General features: G+C 29.4%; 1 protein-coding gene across 3 annotated transcripts in view; it reads left to right on the top strand.

Moving 5' to 3' along the window:
- The window catches only part of LOC129981726 (myelin transcription factor 1-like protein), a 145,308-nt gene that overhangs the window by 74,360 nt on the left and 51,704 nt on the right, over positions 1–19,244 (top strand). For all 3 annotated transcript variants that reach the window (XM_056092684.1, XM_056092683.1, XM_056092682.1), the window contains exons 9-12: positions 2,180–2,322; positions 4,455–4,779; positions 12,049–12,199; positions 17,859–17,974. In XM_056092684.1, the coding sequence (XP_055948659.1) occupies positions 2,180–2,322; positions 4,455–4,779; positions 12,049–12,199; positions 17,859–17,974 (735 nt within the window). The remainder of the gene's footprint in view (positions 1–2,179; positions 2,323–4,454; positions 4,780–12,048; positions 12,200–17,858; positions 17,975–19,244) is intronic.

Raw genomic sequence — 19,244 nt, 5'->3', positions numbered from 1 at the left:
TTAAAAAGTTGGAAAATTATTCTTTTTTCATATGCATAATGTAATTTTTGTGGTTTTCTATCAATTGTTGATGTAGGCACTTTTATTCCTTGTGCATATTGTCAGATATATAATATAATCATCTTTTTAATTTTATGACAGAACAAATAATTCCCTTTGTGTACCTAAGCAATTCAGAAATAATTAAATTTTACTTCCAATCTTTAGTTCTTTTTTCTAGATTAGTTCCAGAATTTTTAAGGAAATAATTTGCAATGCAATAAAAATAAAAAAGTAACTTCTCTGCCTTAAAATAAAATAATTTTCTGTCATTCTTATTTTCAGCTTCGGCCTTTTTATACTCGTTCGTATGGATAAGGCAGCTGAAAAATGCAAAAAATTTGAAAAATAAGGATTTAGCATTCAATATTCGCATGTAATTTGTAACAATCAAAATTGCTCATCTATACCAAATTTCGTACTTTTTTAAAGAATATATTATATATCTATTCATTTGCTCAATTAACTAATAACTCAAAATTGCAAATATCTAAACAAATTAAATCTGATGCATTATTAGCATAAAATTGTAAAATTTTTTGAGTAAAGTCTGTCAACAGTACTAATCCAAACCAAATGTCTAAAACGCATAATGAAATTTCCTGAAATTTCATGCTAGGTGATACAAATGAAAACTACGCAAATCTCAGAAGCGTAAGTAGGGTATAACTTTATGTATAATTAGATGCAAACTGTACTTATTTTAGTGTTATTGGTTAAGAACATTGCTGTGTGGCATAAATACCACAAAAAAAGTTTTCCTTGTATATTGGTATAAAATAGGACATATTAAAATATGTCTTATGCTAGGTGAAATTATTTTGTTTCCATTCTCTTCACAAAAATGCAATAAATTGGTTAGACAATTCACTTTTTCATTTCCCATAAAATTCCTTCATTGCAAATTAATTATGCTTTTTTTTTAATCCTTTGACTTATAGCTAGAATACATTTCTCATTAAAACCTATCGTCTGCAAAATTTATATTTCGTCTTCAGTTGAGCCAAGATACTCTATCAACCTTATGATTGTCGTTTGTCTTTCGAATCTATCTAGCTTCGAGTTGCCGATTTTTATAGTAACGGTTTATTCATGCATCGACATAAAGTCATTTGTCAGATTTGCTATTATTAGCTAATAATTCTCTAACATCATCATTATCAGCTGTCATTTGTATTTGTACCTCAAAATTGTCCATTTCCTCGATTACATTAGCAATTTCTTCAGTTTCTGGCGTTCGTTTGGGCTCATTTTGGCAAAGAAATGCTACTTTTTTATTTCCGTTATTTGTTTTTCTCTAAGATTTGCATTTTCTTTAATGCCAAGTGACAACCAACTCAATATGAAGAGTTTGACACATATGTCTCTTCAAGTAGACTCTAAGAATAAGAAAGGCCAATGAAATATCCTCGGTCACAACTTGAAGAGCATTTAAACTTTCAATTGTTGCATATTAAATATTTTTTATATACTGGAAACAATGCAGAATACGATATAAAAACAATACACAAAATGCCTAAAACAAAAAAAAATCAAGGCGGCGATTACACAAATCACCAAACAAATATAAAATAAAGATAAAGCTTGGTTTCATTATCAATTTAGGAATCTAATAGTAAGCCTAATAAAAAACAATAAATCTAATAAAAAATTGCATCACTTAGAATAAAATTCACAACATGTAAATGAAAAGTATGCAATTTATCAAAATTTCAGTTATATTTAAAACTTCAACAAGTAGCGCGATTCAAAGCAACTCAACTAAATAAAGGTTACCAACCACAGAAATAAATTATAACCAACTATCAGTAAAAGTGGTGCTCTCAAATAAAATAAAATAAAAACAGTTAATTTTTGAGTTGAAAGAATTGGCATTTATATCATTGTGTAAAATAGCAAATATTTGATACGAAACAGGAAATGAAGCCACATTTCTATGTTTGTGCCATACTGGGCTAGCAGAAGTCGTAATATTACTGTATTTTCTTTGTTACAATATGTCAAAAATAATATAAGAGAAAGCTGAATGGATAATTTTTGATTTATTAAGATCAATTTTCAAAAAAAGTTTTTTTCTGGCCCATGCTAGTCTTTGACGCCTTTGACTAAGAGAATCATCAGTATATTCTTTGCACTACAGGTCCTTCCAAGGAAGAATCGAAACCTACGAAAGAATATGATATGGAGAACCTTTTGAAGATTGAAGCTGAATGCGCCAATATTCTAGCCGCCTCTTTCGGAACTCAACCTCTGACGCAGGAAGTGATCTGCTATCGAAGACCGGTAAGTATTTGCATAAAATTTGTCGAAAATCTTCATTAAAAACAAGAATTATCGCAAAATTCATGCCAAAACAGCCATTGCATTAACGAATTCAATGAACCACAATCATGCAAAAATAGATTTTTTTCCATAAAACATTCATTTTTTGGTCCCTGTTAATGTTTGAGTTTCGGAAATAATTAAATATGATTTAAATCACATTTAACGTTTTAAAAAAAATTATAGTTACCAAAAAAAATTTCATGTCTAAGTTTATTTGAGTCTGTAAATTCTTCGACAGTATATTGTAATGGTAAGTTCTTTATATCACCATTCTACTTTCATCAAAAGTATCAAACATAAATGATAGCATAGTCAAATATAAATAACTCTAAGTTAACTAGATCTCAAAAAAGCAAAATTTTCAATTTTTCTTAGAGACTTAGCTTTATTTTGGCAATATCATATATAAAAAAAAAAGCAAAGACACCCGTAGAGTTGATGTTCTTTTAACATTTGGCATCTTTTCTATACTACCATTTTTCCTTCTTCGAAAATTATTTTCTTAACATTTTCTACTTCCCAAATTAACCCAAAGTGAATTAATAATCCCTGATTTGGCAAGTGATAATACTTTTTATAATTGAAAGTTATTAATCGCACCAGTAAGTTTTTCTTCAAACTTGCGAAAAATTTATATGCCCATTTTCAAACATTTTCAAACCAGACTGTGAAATATTTTTAAAATTCAGGAACTTCACATTTTTCCTGATTTCCCTGAATTTTACAAAATTTAACAACTTGGATCTCTTTCACCTTTGTTTGCACATAGTTTGATACAACTTTTGCTTTTAAAGATAAAATCAACAACAAAGAATTAACTAATGCTATTATGTTTCGTATTAATAATTATTAATTACAAAAACTAAATAATTTAATTATTAATTTTCTATATTAGGAATTAAAGAATTTAAAAATATCTTTATGTAGTTTGTCCCAACATCTAAAACATAAGTACTAAATGCACTAAGCTTCTAAGCTATGCTGTTAGAGTAAGTTTAAGATTTAAAATTCATTATTATTTTTTCGGAGCGATGTTTAAGACATTTGAAAGCAATCATGAAAATGAATGCTATGAAAATAAATAAAAATTTTGTGTTGTTATTGAAGTTGCCTTTATCTATTGAAAAGATATTTTCTCTTTTAATGATTTCTCCAGAATAAAAAAGTTCTTTGTCAAACGTTTGGTCCGATGTACCGGCTTTTATTAAAAAAAAACTCAGGTCGAGTTAAAAACTTTGGGACAAACGTTATAGTATTTGTGAGATTTTGGGATGATAAAAAATTCTTGTATTTAAAAAAATGTCAATTTTGTAATACAGGAAGAAAAATATCGAAAACTTTCATCTAATATTTTTGCTTATGCTCATAATCGTCTGGTGAATATTTCAGCATGTTTCAGTGTGGATATTTAATAGAATAAAACAATGATATAAATTTTCAAATAAGAATTGGTATTAAAGGATGAATATTTCTAAACAACTGCAACCTAAAGAATTCTAATCTAAAAATTCTAATCTGAAAAAAGTTGTTGATGATGACGATTACAATAAATCTATAGGGTTAGATGTTTTCTTTCCATGATTGAAAATATGTGCAAAAGTTCTAATTATAAAGTGGTTTGAATCCAATATTTTATTAATTTTTCATTAATTTTCAAAAAAGAAATATTTAACGCCGTTTATGATGTTTACCTAGCTTTTGAAATGTCTACAATAGGCAATATTTGATATCATTTTAAGCACTTTTATTAAGAAAGAAAAAAATGCAAATAACAAAATTTCTGGTAGTAATTTTATTTTCATATTCACTCGTTGCAGGAATTTATTTTTTTTAAACAAGTTATTATACATCATATTATTTGTATTTGCTTTAAAAAATATTAATTTTCAGTAACAGTTAATAATGAAAATTCACTTTCTTTCGCAAAACCTTGATGTTCGCAACAAAGCGGCGGTCTAATCACGAATTTTTGTAGCTTAATCATAATGTATCCTCCCCGATTTTCACATCCACAAAGTATGATTTACAACAGATGATACGCCTGCTGATTTCCCGCCAAACACCTATTAATTCTCCATTTGTCTCCGCAGTGCTCGCCGGAGGAAGAGGACAAGTACAATTCCGCAGATTCCTCACCCTCGCCGGCTTCCTCCCCTTCCAGATCCTCAGCTTCCCGCTCCCCCTCTCCTCTTTCCTCTCCTGCATCCTCCCCTCCCCCCAGCGGTAGTCAAGGGGGGAAGCCGACGGCCGTGGACGTAGCAGTGGGGGACTCCTTTCCCCCCCAGCAAGAGGAGGAGGAGGAAGAGCTGCTATTGGTCGAGGGAGTGAGAGAAGTTTCCACAACTTCCACCAACACTGACTTCACCTCGTCCGAAAGCACGCAGGTGTCGGCCATGTCACCCTCCGCGACGCACGGTAAGGAAAGCTTCCTCTTTCGCATCTTTTCTCTGTTTTCTCTCCCTGTTTCTCTTGCACTCTTTTATTCATCTTCGGCTTTCTTAATGTTTTCCCTCCTTTATCTCTTTATGGTCTTTTAGTAGTTTTCTCTGATGCTTAATGCTCAGTTTTTCACCGTTTCTTTCAATGTTCTTTTTTTTTTTTTTCATAATTTGTTTTTGTTTTTTAACTTACTTCTGTCATCTTTATATTTTCTTAATGCTGTCTCCTTTATCTGCTTTTTGTTGTTGTTGTTGTTTATATCAAAAATGTTCTCTGATTCATCCGTTTCTCTCTTTGAGAATTTTATTCGCCATTTTATTTATTTCTCGTTTTTCTCCTAGAACTCTAACTTTCTTCCGTTTCTTTTCTCACATTCGTTATTTTGTTCTTTCTTTTGCTTATTCATTTTCTGTTTAATCTATATTCTTTGCGGTTATTTTCTTAGTTATCTTAAGTTGTTTTCTCCTCTTTTTCTCTTTCTCTTTATCCTTGTCAATTTTTCTTTTTCTATTTACTCAATTTCGATTTCATCTATACTCTCTACGGCTATATTTTTCTAGCTGTCATTTTTCTCTATCTTTTATTCTCCCCCTTGCTGTTTTCGTTCATTTTTCTCTCCTTATTTACTCAATTTCTGTTTTATCTATACTATCTAGAATTATTTTTTCTAGCTGTCATCTTTGCTTTCTCTTTGAGTTCTAGTTCTATCTCTATCTAATTTTAAATTCTCCGCAAATGCTTTATGCACTTCGGTTTACTTAATGTTTCCCCTTCTTTATCTCTTTATGGTCCTTTAACAATTTTCTCTGACTCTTAATACTCAGTTTTTCTCCATTTTCTCTCTCAATGTTTTATTCTTTTTGTTCCATTTTTTCTTCTTTTTTTCCGTAATTTGTTTTTTTAACCTACTTCTGTCATCCTTATATTTTCTTAACGTTTTCTTCTTTATCTGCATTTTTTTACTGTTGCTGTTTATTTCCAAAATGTAAATCTTTTTCTCTAGAACTCTAACTTTCTTCATTCCTTATCTCAACTTCGTTATTTTTTTCTTTCTTTTACCTACTCAATTTCTGTTTAATCTATATTCTTTGCGTTAATTTTTTTAGTTGTTTGCTCCTTTTTTCCCACCTTTGTCATTTTTTTCTTTACTCAATTTACTCAGTTTCTATTTTATCTATACTCTCTACAGTTATTTTTACTAGCTTTTGTTTTCTTACTTGCTATCTTCGTTCATTTCCCTCTCTTTATTTGCTAATTATTGCATTAAAACTTGTTCTTTGGTTTTTTTTACTCTTTTTTCCATAACTCTAACTTTCTTCACTTTCTTTTCTCAACTCCTTTATTTTTCTTTCTTTTACACATTTTCTGTTTAATTTATATTCTCTGCAGTTATTTTCATTAATTATCTTTAGTTGTTTCCCCCTTTTTTTTTCTATATTTATCCTCGTCAATTTTTCTCTTTCTATTTTATCTATACTCTCTACAACTTGTTTCTTGCTGTTATCTTTGTCTATTTTTTTTTGTTTTCTCCCTTGCTGTTTTCGTTCATTTTTCCTTCCTTATTTACTCAATTTCTATTTTATCCATTTTCTCTGCAATTGTTTTCTCTACCTTTCTCTTTGTAACTCTAGCTCTATCTAGTTTTTTTCTCTGTAAATGCTTGTGCTGTGCTTTCGTTTTCGCACTCTGTTTAGCTAACTCTCACAATCATGTTCTTTCCTTTCTCTTTTTTCTGTCTTTCTGCTTCAACTCTATCTTTTCTCTGTATCTTCAATTTCTTCTTTTCTACTGCAATGAAATAATGTTTAATGTTTCTTTCTCATCTCAACATTTATCTCTTCTCTTTTGCCGTCTTTATCTTTATTATTTGTTTCCTCATTTATTACTTTCATTTTATCTCCAGCTTTTTTTCAGTGCTTTTAATGTTATATTTATATTCTACACTCCCGTCGCCTGCTTTCAATTATGAAGTGGTCTAATTTTTAGAGTTTTCTTTTATAATTCTTTCTTTTCCTCTGAATCTTTCATATTTCTTTTATCTTTTCATGTCCTTTTCTTTCGTTTTAATTGAGAATGCTCTTTTCTTTTTTTTCTTTTGTCTTTAATTTCATTATAAGGTTTATATTATGAAATTTCCATACTTTCAAATCAAATTTATATTTTTATATTCCCAAACATTTTTTTTCCTTTACTTCACTAATAATTCTCTCTTTTTATATCTTCTGTGCTCGGTTTTTTTCCCACGGTTTCCCTTTTTTAAATCATTTATCTCATTTCCTTTTAGAGGTTACTATTTTGATTTCCTTTTCTTCATAATTTACTCTCTATTAAATCGTTTCTTCTCGCTTTTATATTTTCTCTCTATATCTTAATTTGCTTTTATATCAGCGCATTTTAAACATTGAAATCACCGTGCATAATTTTTTTTCTTATCTTTCTATTCTTGAAAGATAAATATTTATAAACAAAATATTTAAATACATGTTCTTTGGTTTTCTTTTTTTACTAACTTTTTGTGCTTATATGGGTGCTCATTAAAGGATTTCTCTCTTACTTTCTTGTTCTAAATTTTTTGTTACTTGCATTTATGTATGTCTTATGAGTTACTTGTCTATTACCTGCATTACTTGATTGATATAGGATGCTTTGAATTCAGTTCTTTAAAATTCTTCCAATACAAAAATTTATAAAGTTTATTTTTTTTAAGTTGCAAGGCAAGTATCTATAAATTATTTATCAACGAATGTATCAAAACTGGATCGAGATATTTATCTTTCATTTCCTTTCTAAAAAAAATTTGTGAAGCAAAGAATTACCCTTTTAATTAGAAAAATTACCCACGCGGAAAAACTTGAAGCATTTTATATACAGGAAAGATAGATTCATGCATACATCTATCAAATTTTGAATAAAATTAAGCAAAGGGTTGATTGTCTGTCTATCTATACTTTCAAAAACATGTAGGCGTAATAATTCAAAAAGCAATCATTTGAATATATCCAATCTGATATGGGATTTTGTGACTACAAGTGCAGTTTTCTGTCAAATCTTTATTTCAATCGGTTGAGAAACACGTGTCTAAAGCACAAATTCAATTTTCGGATTAATCACCAAAATAAAATCTACCAAAAATTACACAATAGATTCAGTAAAAATGCTAAATTTACGCCAAAAGTTGTCATTTCGTAATTATCGTACACCAGTACCATGCAAGACGTTCTCTGGAATGACATATTTATTAAAGAAAATGCGAGAAAATTTTGCGGAAACCACTCTCACTAGTTTTTATCTACTTTTAAATTTTTCACTCCCTTTCCAGGCACACTATAATTACTAAATTATTGTTACATTCAAATTAACTTAAATGGATATTTTCCCACTTTATTTTCCAAATTGTTTTTTCTTTCTTATTAATTAAGTCTGTTCATTCTATTTTCTTATCAATCAATCATGCTTTTAATGATTTTTTTTTCTTTTAGCTTGATCTAACTTTACATTACTATAAAATAAATAGTAAACCCTTAACTATCTTATAATCATTGCAAAATAAATACGTAATACTTTTATATTATATTACCTTTATATAATTTTGTTTTGTTTTTTTATTAATATCCCAATTTAAAATCAGATTTGTTTTTTTAAGATTCCACTTTATTATATCATGTATGATTGAAAAAGCCAATCACGTTTATCATAAAATATCTCTTACGTTCTTTTTTCCCCAAGAATGTAAACCAAACTTTGTTTGCTCACCTTATTAATTTCATGGCATTTCATTACACATTAATTTATCCTTTCGTCGCCTTTTAATTATTCATTTTTTAATTACAAATTGGTTTTTCGGAGCAATCAAATATTTATTTTATCATTTATTTCCTTGCAAAGTATTGATCACATTTTGTGAGGGATTTTTCCCCCTCGGCTCAAAGGTAATTCTTGGTTTTCTTTACTCACAAATTACATGCATAATTTATTGCATTTAATCTCAGAATTCCTTTTTTACTAATTTGCATCTTCTTATAAATTCAACTAAGATTATTTTCTATTCTTTTTCTTTTAAATTCATTTTAAATTTCTAACTCACAGAACGGTCGATATTTTCTACTTCATATGAGCTTTCCTAAATTTTAAATGTAGTCAGGGAAATGATTTTAAATTTTCAATCTGTTCTATAAAGCCAATTTTTATTTTGGAATTCTAGATTTTTTTTTCTCTTGTTTATCTATTCAAATGTTAAAGAAAATTAAAAAAATTCCCTCGCACATGAATCAGTTTTAATAATAAATTTCCTACTAATGAAACATCGATTTGCATTAACTCTTCATAAAACTATTTCAGAAATTCGGAATTTGCGAATGCAGTAGAACTCTAACTATCCAGATAAATGCGATACAAATAAAAGAAGGTTACTTCATAGACGATTCACGGAGGAAAAAAGGATATTTATATCATATTAATTTAATGATAATAAAAACGATGCCGTATACATATTTTACATTTATTACATGAATTAAATTGCCATTGCTTAAATATATTTTTCAAATAGTGTTATTTCGCAGACTGTACTAGGGGGATTATTTTGCTTGTTTATTTATTTATTTTTTCCTAAATATGATATAGATAATTGGAATTAAGAGCGATACAGATATTGGAATCATACTGCGCTCATTTTTTCAGAATTGTCTCATTTATTTTTAATTTCAGTAAAAGAAGATTCATAAGGCTCATAAACAGCATTTATCTTTCTGTTGCGATCTTTATATAGGAAGTCTTTCTTGCAAACTACCCGTGCTATTTATATTCAGGCATGAACTTTTTGTCAAAGTGAAATGATTTATTAATGTAAAAAAATGTATGAAGAAAAAAATGTAACGAATAACTAATATAAATTCTATTTTTGCAATATATATATATTTATTTATTTAATTTTTTTAATTTATTGAACGGCGTGTTTCTATTTATTTTAGAGCTATTTAATTAAATTTCAAATGTCTATTAAATTATATTGTCTACTCAAATCTAAACAAATATCTATTATATTGTCTACTCAAATCGATACGTTTTTCAGCTTTCAGAATTTTTCTACCTCAGGAACTCAGTCAGTTTTACGTTTAAAAGATGCTCTTTTATACAATTTTCAGTTCTATACCTCGTCATCTAAAGTCCTCAAGTCCAAACTACTTTGTTCGCTTTCCATGAAAAGTAGTAATTGGTGGCTATTCTTAAAATTTGCTTTTCAAAAATGTCAACTCATATGTTTAAACCATTAATGCAATTGTATTTGTTTCCACTGTTATTCTATAAAGTTAGATCTTTTTAGATGAACCTGTAAGAAAACATTTTATTGAAGTATTATCATGTTATAGAGTAGGTTCACATGATTTCAGATACATATGAGAAACCTCAGACTGTTTTTCACTAAACTATGATATAATGTCTTCTTTTCCTCCAACGGAATGCCTATTGGATTCCTAAATTAAATTAATTCAGCACACCTGACATATATTACGTAGAAAATAAGTAATAGCAGGTGACATAAAGTATTACTATAGTTTCATACAAAAAATATATATCATCGGAGAAACATTATAACTGGGTAACTGGAAGTTAGCATATGAAAGTCATTTGGCTAGTTCTTGACATCAGAGGATAACTGTTGTAGGTAGTCCCAAGGAGCAACTGCAAAGCTTATTCAAGGTTTTCAAATTTACAAATTTATAAGAGGCATATAAAAACAAGCCGATTCTACTACTGAGTTGGTATTGCAAACATAAAACGTTTCTGCTTACGAAGATACATTTGCCAGTGAATTTAGTAAAGACCAGCGGGAGTGTTCCTCGAAACTTTCTTATACAGTCTAATAAATTATGCGTGCCAGAAAACGACTCACATGGCATTGGCGACACTAGTTACGAAATATTAACTTTAGCATGACTTTAGCAATTTTATTGAATCTATCGTGTCATCCTCGGCGATTAAGCCCTGATATACGATTAGTAGAATAGGAAAACCGAATTTGTGTTTAGATGCGTTATTTTCAACCGATTGAAACAAATATTTGATACAAAACTGCATTTGTAGTCATAAAATTCCATACTAAATTTGATATATTTGATAGCGAATGATAGCGTTTACTTGTTTCTGAAAGTACTGTTCAACAGGTAGTCAAGCCATTGTTGGATTTAACTGAAAATTTGACAGGTATCTATCTACACTATACATGTTAAATTTGTGTACCGAATTTTATTTATCTAGCTCTCTTCGGTTTGTACTTACCGTGTTAACTTATATCCAAACAATCGGACAGATGGACTTCCTTGGAATAGAGTTTACTCAAAATTCGATAAAAATCTGAAAATTTGGTGTAAAATCCAATTTATTTTTATAATTTGGTGTAAAATCCAAATTATTTTTATCATAGACAGGGAGATGGGACATTTTCCAAAAATGTGCTTTTTGAACCTTTTGAGTGGTCTAAAACGTGCAGGTTCGTCAGTCTCGAGTTCGAATTTTTTGACGATTGCCATACTTTCTCCATAATATGTATACGAGAGAGTAAAAAGAATGCACAGTATAGATACCGTGGAATATAAATTCCTATGTGCCGTTGATGATATTTCTCCTTTCTTGCCATTACATATATCAGGCTGCATAATGTCTTTTAATATTATTATGAAATTGCATTGTATTATTATCGAATATTGCATGGCATAATGTACAAGAAAGATGTAATATCGGCTAAATAAACTTCTGGAGTATATAAAGAAATCGTTCAAGGGACTTGCCTTTTGAAGCTATACACACTTCTAATATTGTTATTCTAATGTTATGCAGTTATATGTCATTGTATTGCCATTCTAAAAGTAATTTGTATTCCATTGAACCTGTGTTGTGTTGTCCTCTTCTTTTACTTAACTCACTGAAAAAAAATCCCAGAAGCGGTCGCCTTTTGCGTTTGTGATCGCATTTTCGATAGTAAAAATGACTTGTTTTTGTATGTCTGATCTTCCTTTAAAATTTGTAATAGGCAATTTTTCAGGACTCTATCCTTTTATTCAACTGATGGTATTATCATAAAAACAACATTCATTTCTATCTTTGTAAAACAATATATTTATATTTACTTAGTTAGAGCATTTGCTCACAATATGATTAATACCTATTTTTCGCATAAGGAAGAACTTTTTTCAATTCGCTTAAAACGGGAAATAAATAAAAAGTGGTTTCGGTTCTTTTGCTTTGCAGCCACCAGTAGCACGCCTCGTCGTTTCAGTATGTTGGAGGATCGACCCCTGACGTATGAAGACCACCTACTGCCTCTACCGGACGATGACAACCCTTTGGTGATAGACGAAGGAGGTGATGAAGCCACTAAAGATTCAGAATCTCACCTAGGGTAAGTTTGCATAGTATAATTTTAAATTTCAAAATATTAATGCAAAGAATAAATTTGTCAAGTATTACTAATGTTAATCTGAAAGGAAATGAAACAGATAAAATTCTATCCTAATTCTAATATATATCCGAAAAATTTAAAGGTTTTTCTTCTGTAGCTTATTTGATATATAGACATTCGAAAATTTTCTCGAATATCTTCTTAATAATTCAGCACAATCGCCTGATGTATAAGGTATTTTGAGAGGGAAATTTCAAAAGTATTAACTACAACAGCATAAATGAAGAAGATATGAAGGCATATGATATGATTAGAATTTATTTGATCGAATACAGAACAATCCCGAGTATCTGGTTTATAACAGTGAGTTATCCTAATTCTAATTTATATCCGAAAAATTTAAAGGTTTCTCTTCTGTACCTTATTTGATATATAGACATTCGAAAATTTTCTCGAATATCTTCTTAATAATTCAGCACAATCGTCTGATGTATAAGGTATTTTGAGAGGGAAATTTCAAAAGTATTAACTACAACAGCATAAATGAAGAAGATATGAAGACATATGATATGATTAGAATTTATTTGATCGAATACAGAACAATCCCGAGTATCTGGTTTATAACAGTGAGTTATCCTAATTCTAATTTATATCCGAAAAATTTAAAGGTTTCTCTTCTGTACCTTATTTGATATATAGACATTCGAAAATTTTCTCGAATATCTTCTTAATAATTCAGCACAATCGTCTGATGTATAAGGTATTTTGAGAGGGAAATTTCAAAAATATTAACTACAACAGCATAAATGAAGAAGATATGAAGGCATATGATATGATTAGAATTTATTTGATCGAATACAGAACAATCCCGAGTATCTGGTTTATAACAGTGAGTTTTGGTATAAAAACTTTGTTTTCTGGTATTGGTGGGCAAAGAAATGAGTTCATAGAATTCCGGCTCATCCTCATTTTTATTATCCACCCTGCTCTTCGGCCAGGATATCCTTCGGCCGGATACTCGGGAGTGTACTTACTGCATGCAGTTTTAGCTAAATAAGGTAACATGAAAGATATAATAGTATAGAGAAGCAAAGATTATAATAAAAAAAAGGAGGCATAATTTTTTAAATTGTATAAAGGAAGAATATTTTATGATATGATACTTTTAATCGTTATAAAGCAGCTAAAAATGACTAAGTCAAAGGAGAAGGGAAAACTAGCTAAGGAATTCTTCTAATTTAAAATGCAATTTTTTGTAACGAGAAAAAAATTATGAATTTCATTAAATCGCTTGTATACAATATATATATATATATATACTCTCTTAGATGTGTACTGACAATATACCTTTGGAAAGCAAGTATTGTTTTGGGGATCGACATCGTTTGGAATTATAAGGCAGACTTCTTACGAACTATATTCTACTCATTGTACTCCGAATTTCGATTTTTTTTAGAAAGCATCGTGTTTAAAAGATTTTATTAGCTAGATAACGTAACATAGCGCTTTCCTGTGCCCCCGATACCTATAACACTGAATTATCTAACCAGTTGGTGTTCCAGCAGCACAGGGTGAAATTTAAAAAAGAGGAGAAAAGAAAGAAAGAAACGACAAACCATCCAGGAATCTCCAGAGAGAATCTCATCGGGGTGAAATCCTACACGGCTGTATTTAATGTGTTGGGGAAGTAATAACTAACTGAAGGGAGCAAGAATACCCAAAGACAAATGATGACAATGGGTTGAACTTACACAGAAATGAAATTACTAACTGAAAAGGGAAAAAAATTAAAAATTGATAAATAGCATTGTAAACATCTATATAACTTGTATTAATATATAAACAAACATTGTAAAATCAACAATCTGTAGCATCCGTCTGGGTAATGTGGTTTTAATTTCTATTGTGATAACGTGATTCATTGGTTCTGTAGGGTATTACAGTTATGACGGAATAATTGAGACTGATTTTGAATGGTGACATTTTGGTCTTAGATATTGTGTTGTCTTGAAAAGGTCTTGGTATTTATGATTTTCTATAGCGTGAATCTTGCGGCATGAAAAGGTATTCGGTGCAACTCTCCTATACCATTCTTCCTCGAAACTTGCTTCTGGCTTTCACATGTGCCATAAGAGAGTCAGTAAGCAGTCAGTGGCATCGTGAATTGGGGATCCTATCTCCCCACAGCTACAGCAAGGAGAGTTGGCCAGATGAAATCTGTGTAGGTATGTCGGGAATGGGCCGTGCTCAGTGAAGAATAGGACATCCGCAGTTGGCCGCGTGGAGAAAATTTTTTGGTATTATGCTGAATGGGTACCGGTCTGTTTCGCCTTCTTCCCATTCCTTTTGTCATCATCTTGGTTTGGAGGATGTTCTTCAGATGACATCTTGAAAGCTTCTTTATATTTCGATCTTGATTAGCACTAGCCGCTGTTTTGGCTAGTTTGTCCGCCGCTTCAATCCTGTCACAGCCTACATGTGCCTTGATCCATGATATTTTAATGTGGAAATTTACTATTAATTAGATAGATTCACTAAAAAATATTGGTGAGTTTCAAGTTTTAATTATTCGTTGTAAATACACCATACCGTTACGAATGAAGAAAACAGTGTCAGAAAAAGTAAAACGTCCCTCGAGCTCATAATATGTGGATAAAAGAACTCTACAATAAAGATGGGATTTACATTTCTTCTTTCTGGTTCTTCTGAAGCACCTCAGTGCGACGGAAGGAGAAAAAAATTTCAGAAAAATAATCTTAGTTCTTAATTTTTACTGGATGAACCAAAAAATAATCGCGGCCTTCAAATTATATTCTACTGGTTTTAAAGAAGCAGGTTCGGTGACAGTAAAGGAGAGATTTTTAGAAAACATAATATGCAAATGGCAGAACGCAACAATAATGACGGGATTTATGTTGCTTTTGTCTAATTCATCGGAAATTCTCCCATTTTGAATGAAGGAAAAAAAACATATCAAAGAAAACTCCGAAATTTTCAACAACAGTATGAATGGACACAAAAATAACGACAGCTTTTATATCTATTTTTTAGCCGGTTGCAAGACTTAAGAACTATACAAAAAGGGGAAGACTGTTAGAGCACATCCTGTGTATAAGCCGTATTTTACCATATGGATAAACCAAACAATTATAATGTATTGCCTTTATTCAGCTCATTGTGAAGATGCGCTAGCTTTACAAATAAAGGAGATAAAATGTGAGAAAATACTAAAAACACATAACATTCCCTAAAAAGAGCACAGCAATAATCAGGAGCTTCATGTTCTGTTTGTATCATTACTAAGCAGAGCACTTGTTGCAATCGAAGGTGAAAGAAGATCACAAAAAAGCAATCCAATGCCACTTGATTCATCAGAAATAATAAACAGAATTTTCTTGGTCTCAATGAAATCGATATGACAGCTTTCTTGCCTAAACTATGAACTTTGAAGTTAAAATGAAAATAATGGATTGTAACTGATTCCTCAGCACATTGTCGAGACTGAAAAATGCTAATAAAAATAAAGAAATTTAAGTAACAACGATCGACATTGCAGCTGTATGATGAATCGTGTTTATAATTTATTAAATATTTCATAGATAAGATATATTATGTTGCAAATATGTACAAAGATATTTACCAAAAAAAGACTATATTGGGATTTACCTTAACCTTGTTTCTAATTACAAAATCGTCAGAAAATATTCAAATAACGAACAGTAAGTCTGTGTTTTAGTTTTTAAAAGTTAATATAGAATACTTAGAAAATTTCATTTTAATTTAAGCACTAAATTTTAAAAAAATTATTACGAATTTTACTTTAAAGTGTTTTTGAAAATTCTCCATATTAATGAAAAAATGACACACCACAACTAAGCTGAAATCATTGAAAAGATAATTTTCATAAGTTTCCGATAGCATTAAAATTGTTTTCGCGCAATAACATAAGTTATTACACGAATAATAAGTCCTCTCCAAGAAACAACGTAGTTCCATTTAATTTTTAATTAACTAAAATTTCGAAGCAATCATGGCATTGAGCGCTTTACCATCATCCAAAGAAAATCTGTACCGAATTTAGTTGCCCTAAATCCAACTGCTTTTCTTTCAGAGAAATAATACATATATACCCATACCTTTTTTTTTTACATATATACCCATGCCCACGAATAATAGACAGAAATAATAATCTGTCTATTATTCGTGTAATCTTCTTACATTCTTTTTATATTTTCACGCAGCTGTCTCCAACATGCTTTTGCCAGACAATCCTCCGCCTTCATTGAAAGAAATCCAAAGAACGATTAAAGAAACCCCAAGTCAAAATCAATATCAAAATCCTAATCTAATATTCTCGGTTGCCAAATAATAGAGATAAATCAATGAATTATAAGGCATTAAACTATCGAATAATTTCTTTATTAAATTCATCAATTGATTCTAGTAGAGATACATTTTAATTAATCTTCGTATCAAAAGAAACTTCCCGTAAAAATAAAATATCGCATACGAAGACTCAGATTTCTATGGCTCTAAATTTATGATTAATCAATTCTTTACTAAATAAGTATCTTAAAGGTAAATGGCATCGTGATTATTCTTCTAAGCTTATGTTTGCAATTTATTCAGAAGATATTAATTTACTCATTTACCAAAATATCCTAATTAAAGCTAATGCGATTAATCAAAAGAAACTCAGTAAGTTTGCAGACTTAAATTTGATCTAAATTATCTCCTAATCAGTATTATTTCCTCCGGCTATAATTACGGAAATAATTAGGAATTGCAACGAAAAACTTTTATTTGCCAAATATATTAATTAATATAATTTTTATTGCGTGTTGAATATATTTGAATGCAAACAGAATTCGCACAGGCGTAATTAATATTTAATTGTATAAAAGTTCAGTTTATTACTAATGGAAATAATATTGGTTTGGGAAATAATTTATATCAAATTTAAATCTGAAAACTTAATGGAATTTCTTTTAGAATATGGTGAATCAAGAAATAAAATAATTATCTTCATAAAAATGGTATTTATTGTATTCAACTTGCAGCATATTAGAAACTGTTTACAACTATAACTATCAAAAAATATATATAAAACTGAACGCAGCGCTGAAATTTAAAACTCCAAGAAGTTACTGTTTCTTTCAGAAATTAATGGATCGAAATGAATTGGAAAAGATAATTTGCATGAGCTAAATTTAATAAATTATTAAATGCGGGCGTCGACTGTTCTATAAACAAATCAGATATAAAATTCAACAATTCAGCATTTCTCATTTTACCAGTATATTTTCCAGGTGTAATATTGTAAATAATATTGAAATTTAAACTCGAAAGAAATTTTATTTCATAAAGGAAATTAGTTTATCATAAATACATTGAAATCAATCATTCAATAAGAGGTAAAAGTTAAAAACTGGTTAAATAAACTATAATGTCTACTAAGTTGTGAAGCCCAGGTAGCACATCCTGTTGCACAATATTATATTATTCATTTAATATTCAACAATATCATACAGAACATCGTACAATCTTGTACAATACCTATGTGCTACTAGAGATAAATAAGGTCCAAGTATATTGACTTTTTATCATTTCCCATTCCACCTGCATTCTTTTTTTTTTTTTTTTTTTTTTTTCGTTTCAGGCCCACGAGTTCTCAAGAAGACAACACCTGCTCCTCTTTGATGATGAATGCGGGTTGCATAGAAGCAATGGGCGACGACATTTCCATGGGCAGCCATTCAGATGGCTCCTTAAAAGGTATGATGACCCCACTTCAATGAGATTCAGTGAACATTTAGACAAGCTTAGAATAATTTTTAACGATTAACTCTCCAAAACGGAGGCAATTTTATAATTTGGGTTTGAAATAAATTCAAACATAAATTATAAAATTACCTACGAACAATTTAGCAATCATTTGAATGAGTATAATTTAAAAATGTGCAATAAAAGCTTGTAAAAAATGCAAAATTGAGTTTGTATTGTAAAAAATTTAAAATTTTAATATTAAGCAAAAAAAATGTAACGTACTTTTGTTAGTGTATCAAAAAATAGACAAATTTGTTTTTAATATGGCTGACAAAACAAAACGTTAAAAGCGAAAATCGCATACAGAAATACTTAAGTAATTTGGAATTTAAATCAGATTTTTAATATTTTCTAAATTTTAAAGAATATATAAGAATTTTCCTTTTTATGTTATTCAGTGTAGTTTAATTTCACAACAATAAAGATAATAACACTTAATCTTTAATAGTTTTGTTTTGTATCCTACATCTTTACTAATATAGTTTATTTTCTGCTTTTAGCATTTTTATAAAAGCATGTTTTTAAAAACTTTTTTTTATTTTTATTATTTTTTTCTTCGTGCTCTTTGATTCGTATCATAATTTTTGCTATAAATATTAGCGAATCTTAAAACCGATTTTTTTTTTCAAATTTACTACCGAATGACGTAACTGAGGTTCAATAAGAATTTAATAAAAATCAATCAATAACTAATTATTAAGTTATAAAATGTCAAAAGATTATTTCTTTATTAAAAAAATCCAATAATACAAGTTGGCATGAAATACAGACATACATGAAAACGTATAATGACACAAACGAAATTTAAGTGACTTAGTATGCCAATAACCAAATAACTGAAGAGAAGTAGCAAGTAAAAATTTTAAAAAAAAAAAATGTCTCTTTACAAATATATAGTGAATTTTAATAACAGCCTGAAAAAATTGGCATATCGCTGTTTCATTTTACTTTTTGTATCAACATGGAACAATAAAATAAATGTATATTATTAAAATTTCCAAGCATTTTTTTTTATTTGAAGTATTTAAAAAATCGTATATTTATTTCGTAACATAAAAAATTTTTAAAAATCATTTTCAACGGCTTCTGAATTTTTATCAGACTAGGTGTAAGTTAATGAGTTAAATGATTTAATATAACAAAATATAAAGTGCATCTTAATATTTATTTAAACTCATATGAGTATCGTGTCGCTTTGTTTGTTGATGACGCACTCGAC

This window comes from Argiope bruennichi, chromosome 8 (genome assembly GCF_947563725.1).
Source record: "Argiope bruennichi chromosome 8, qqArgBrue1.1, whole genome shotgun sequence".
Classification (NCBI taxonomy): Eukaryota; Metazoa; Arthropoda; class Arachnida; order Araneae; family Araneidae; genus Argiope; species Argiope bruennichi.
Note: the sequence above shows the minus strand (reverse complement) of the source record. Positions and strands in the feature narration are given on the sequence as shown.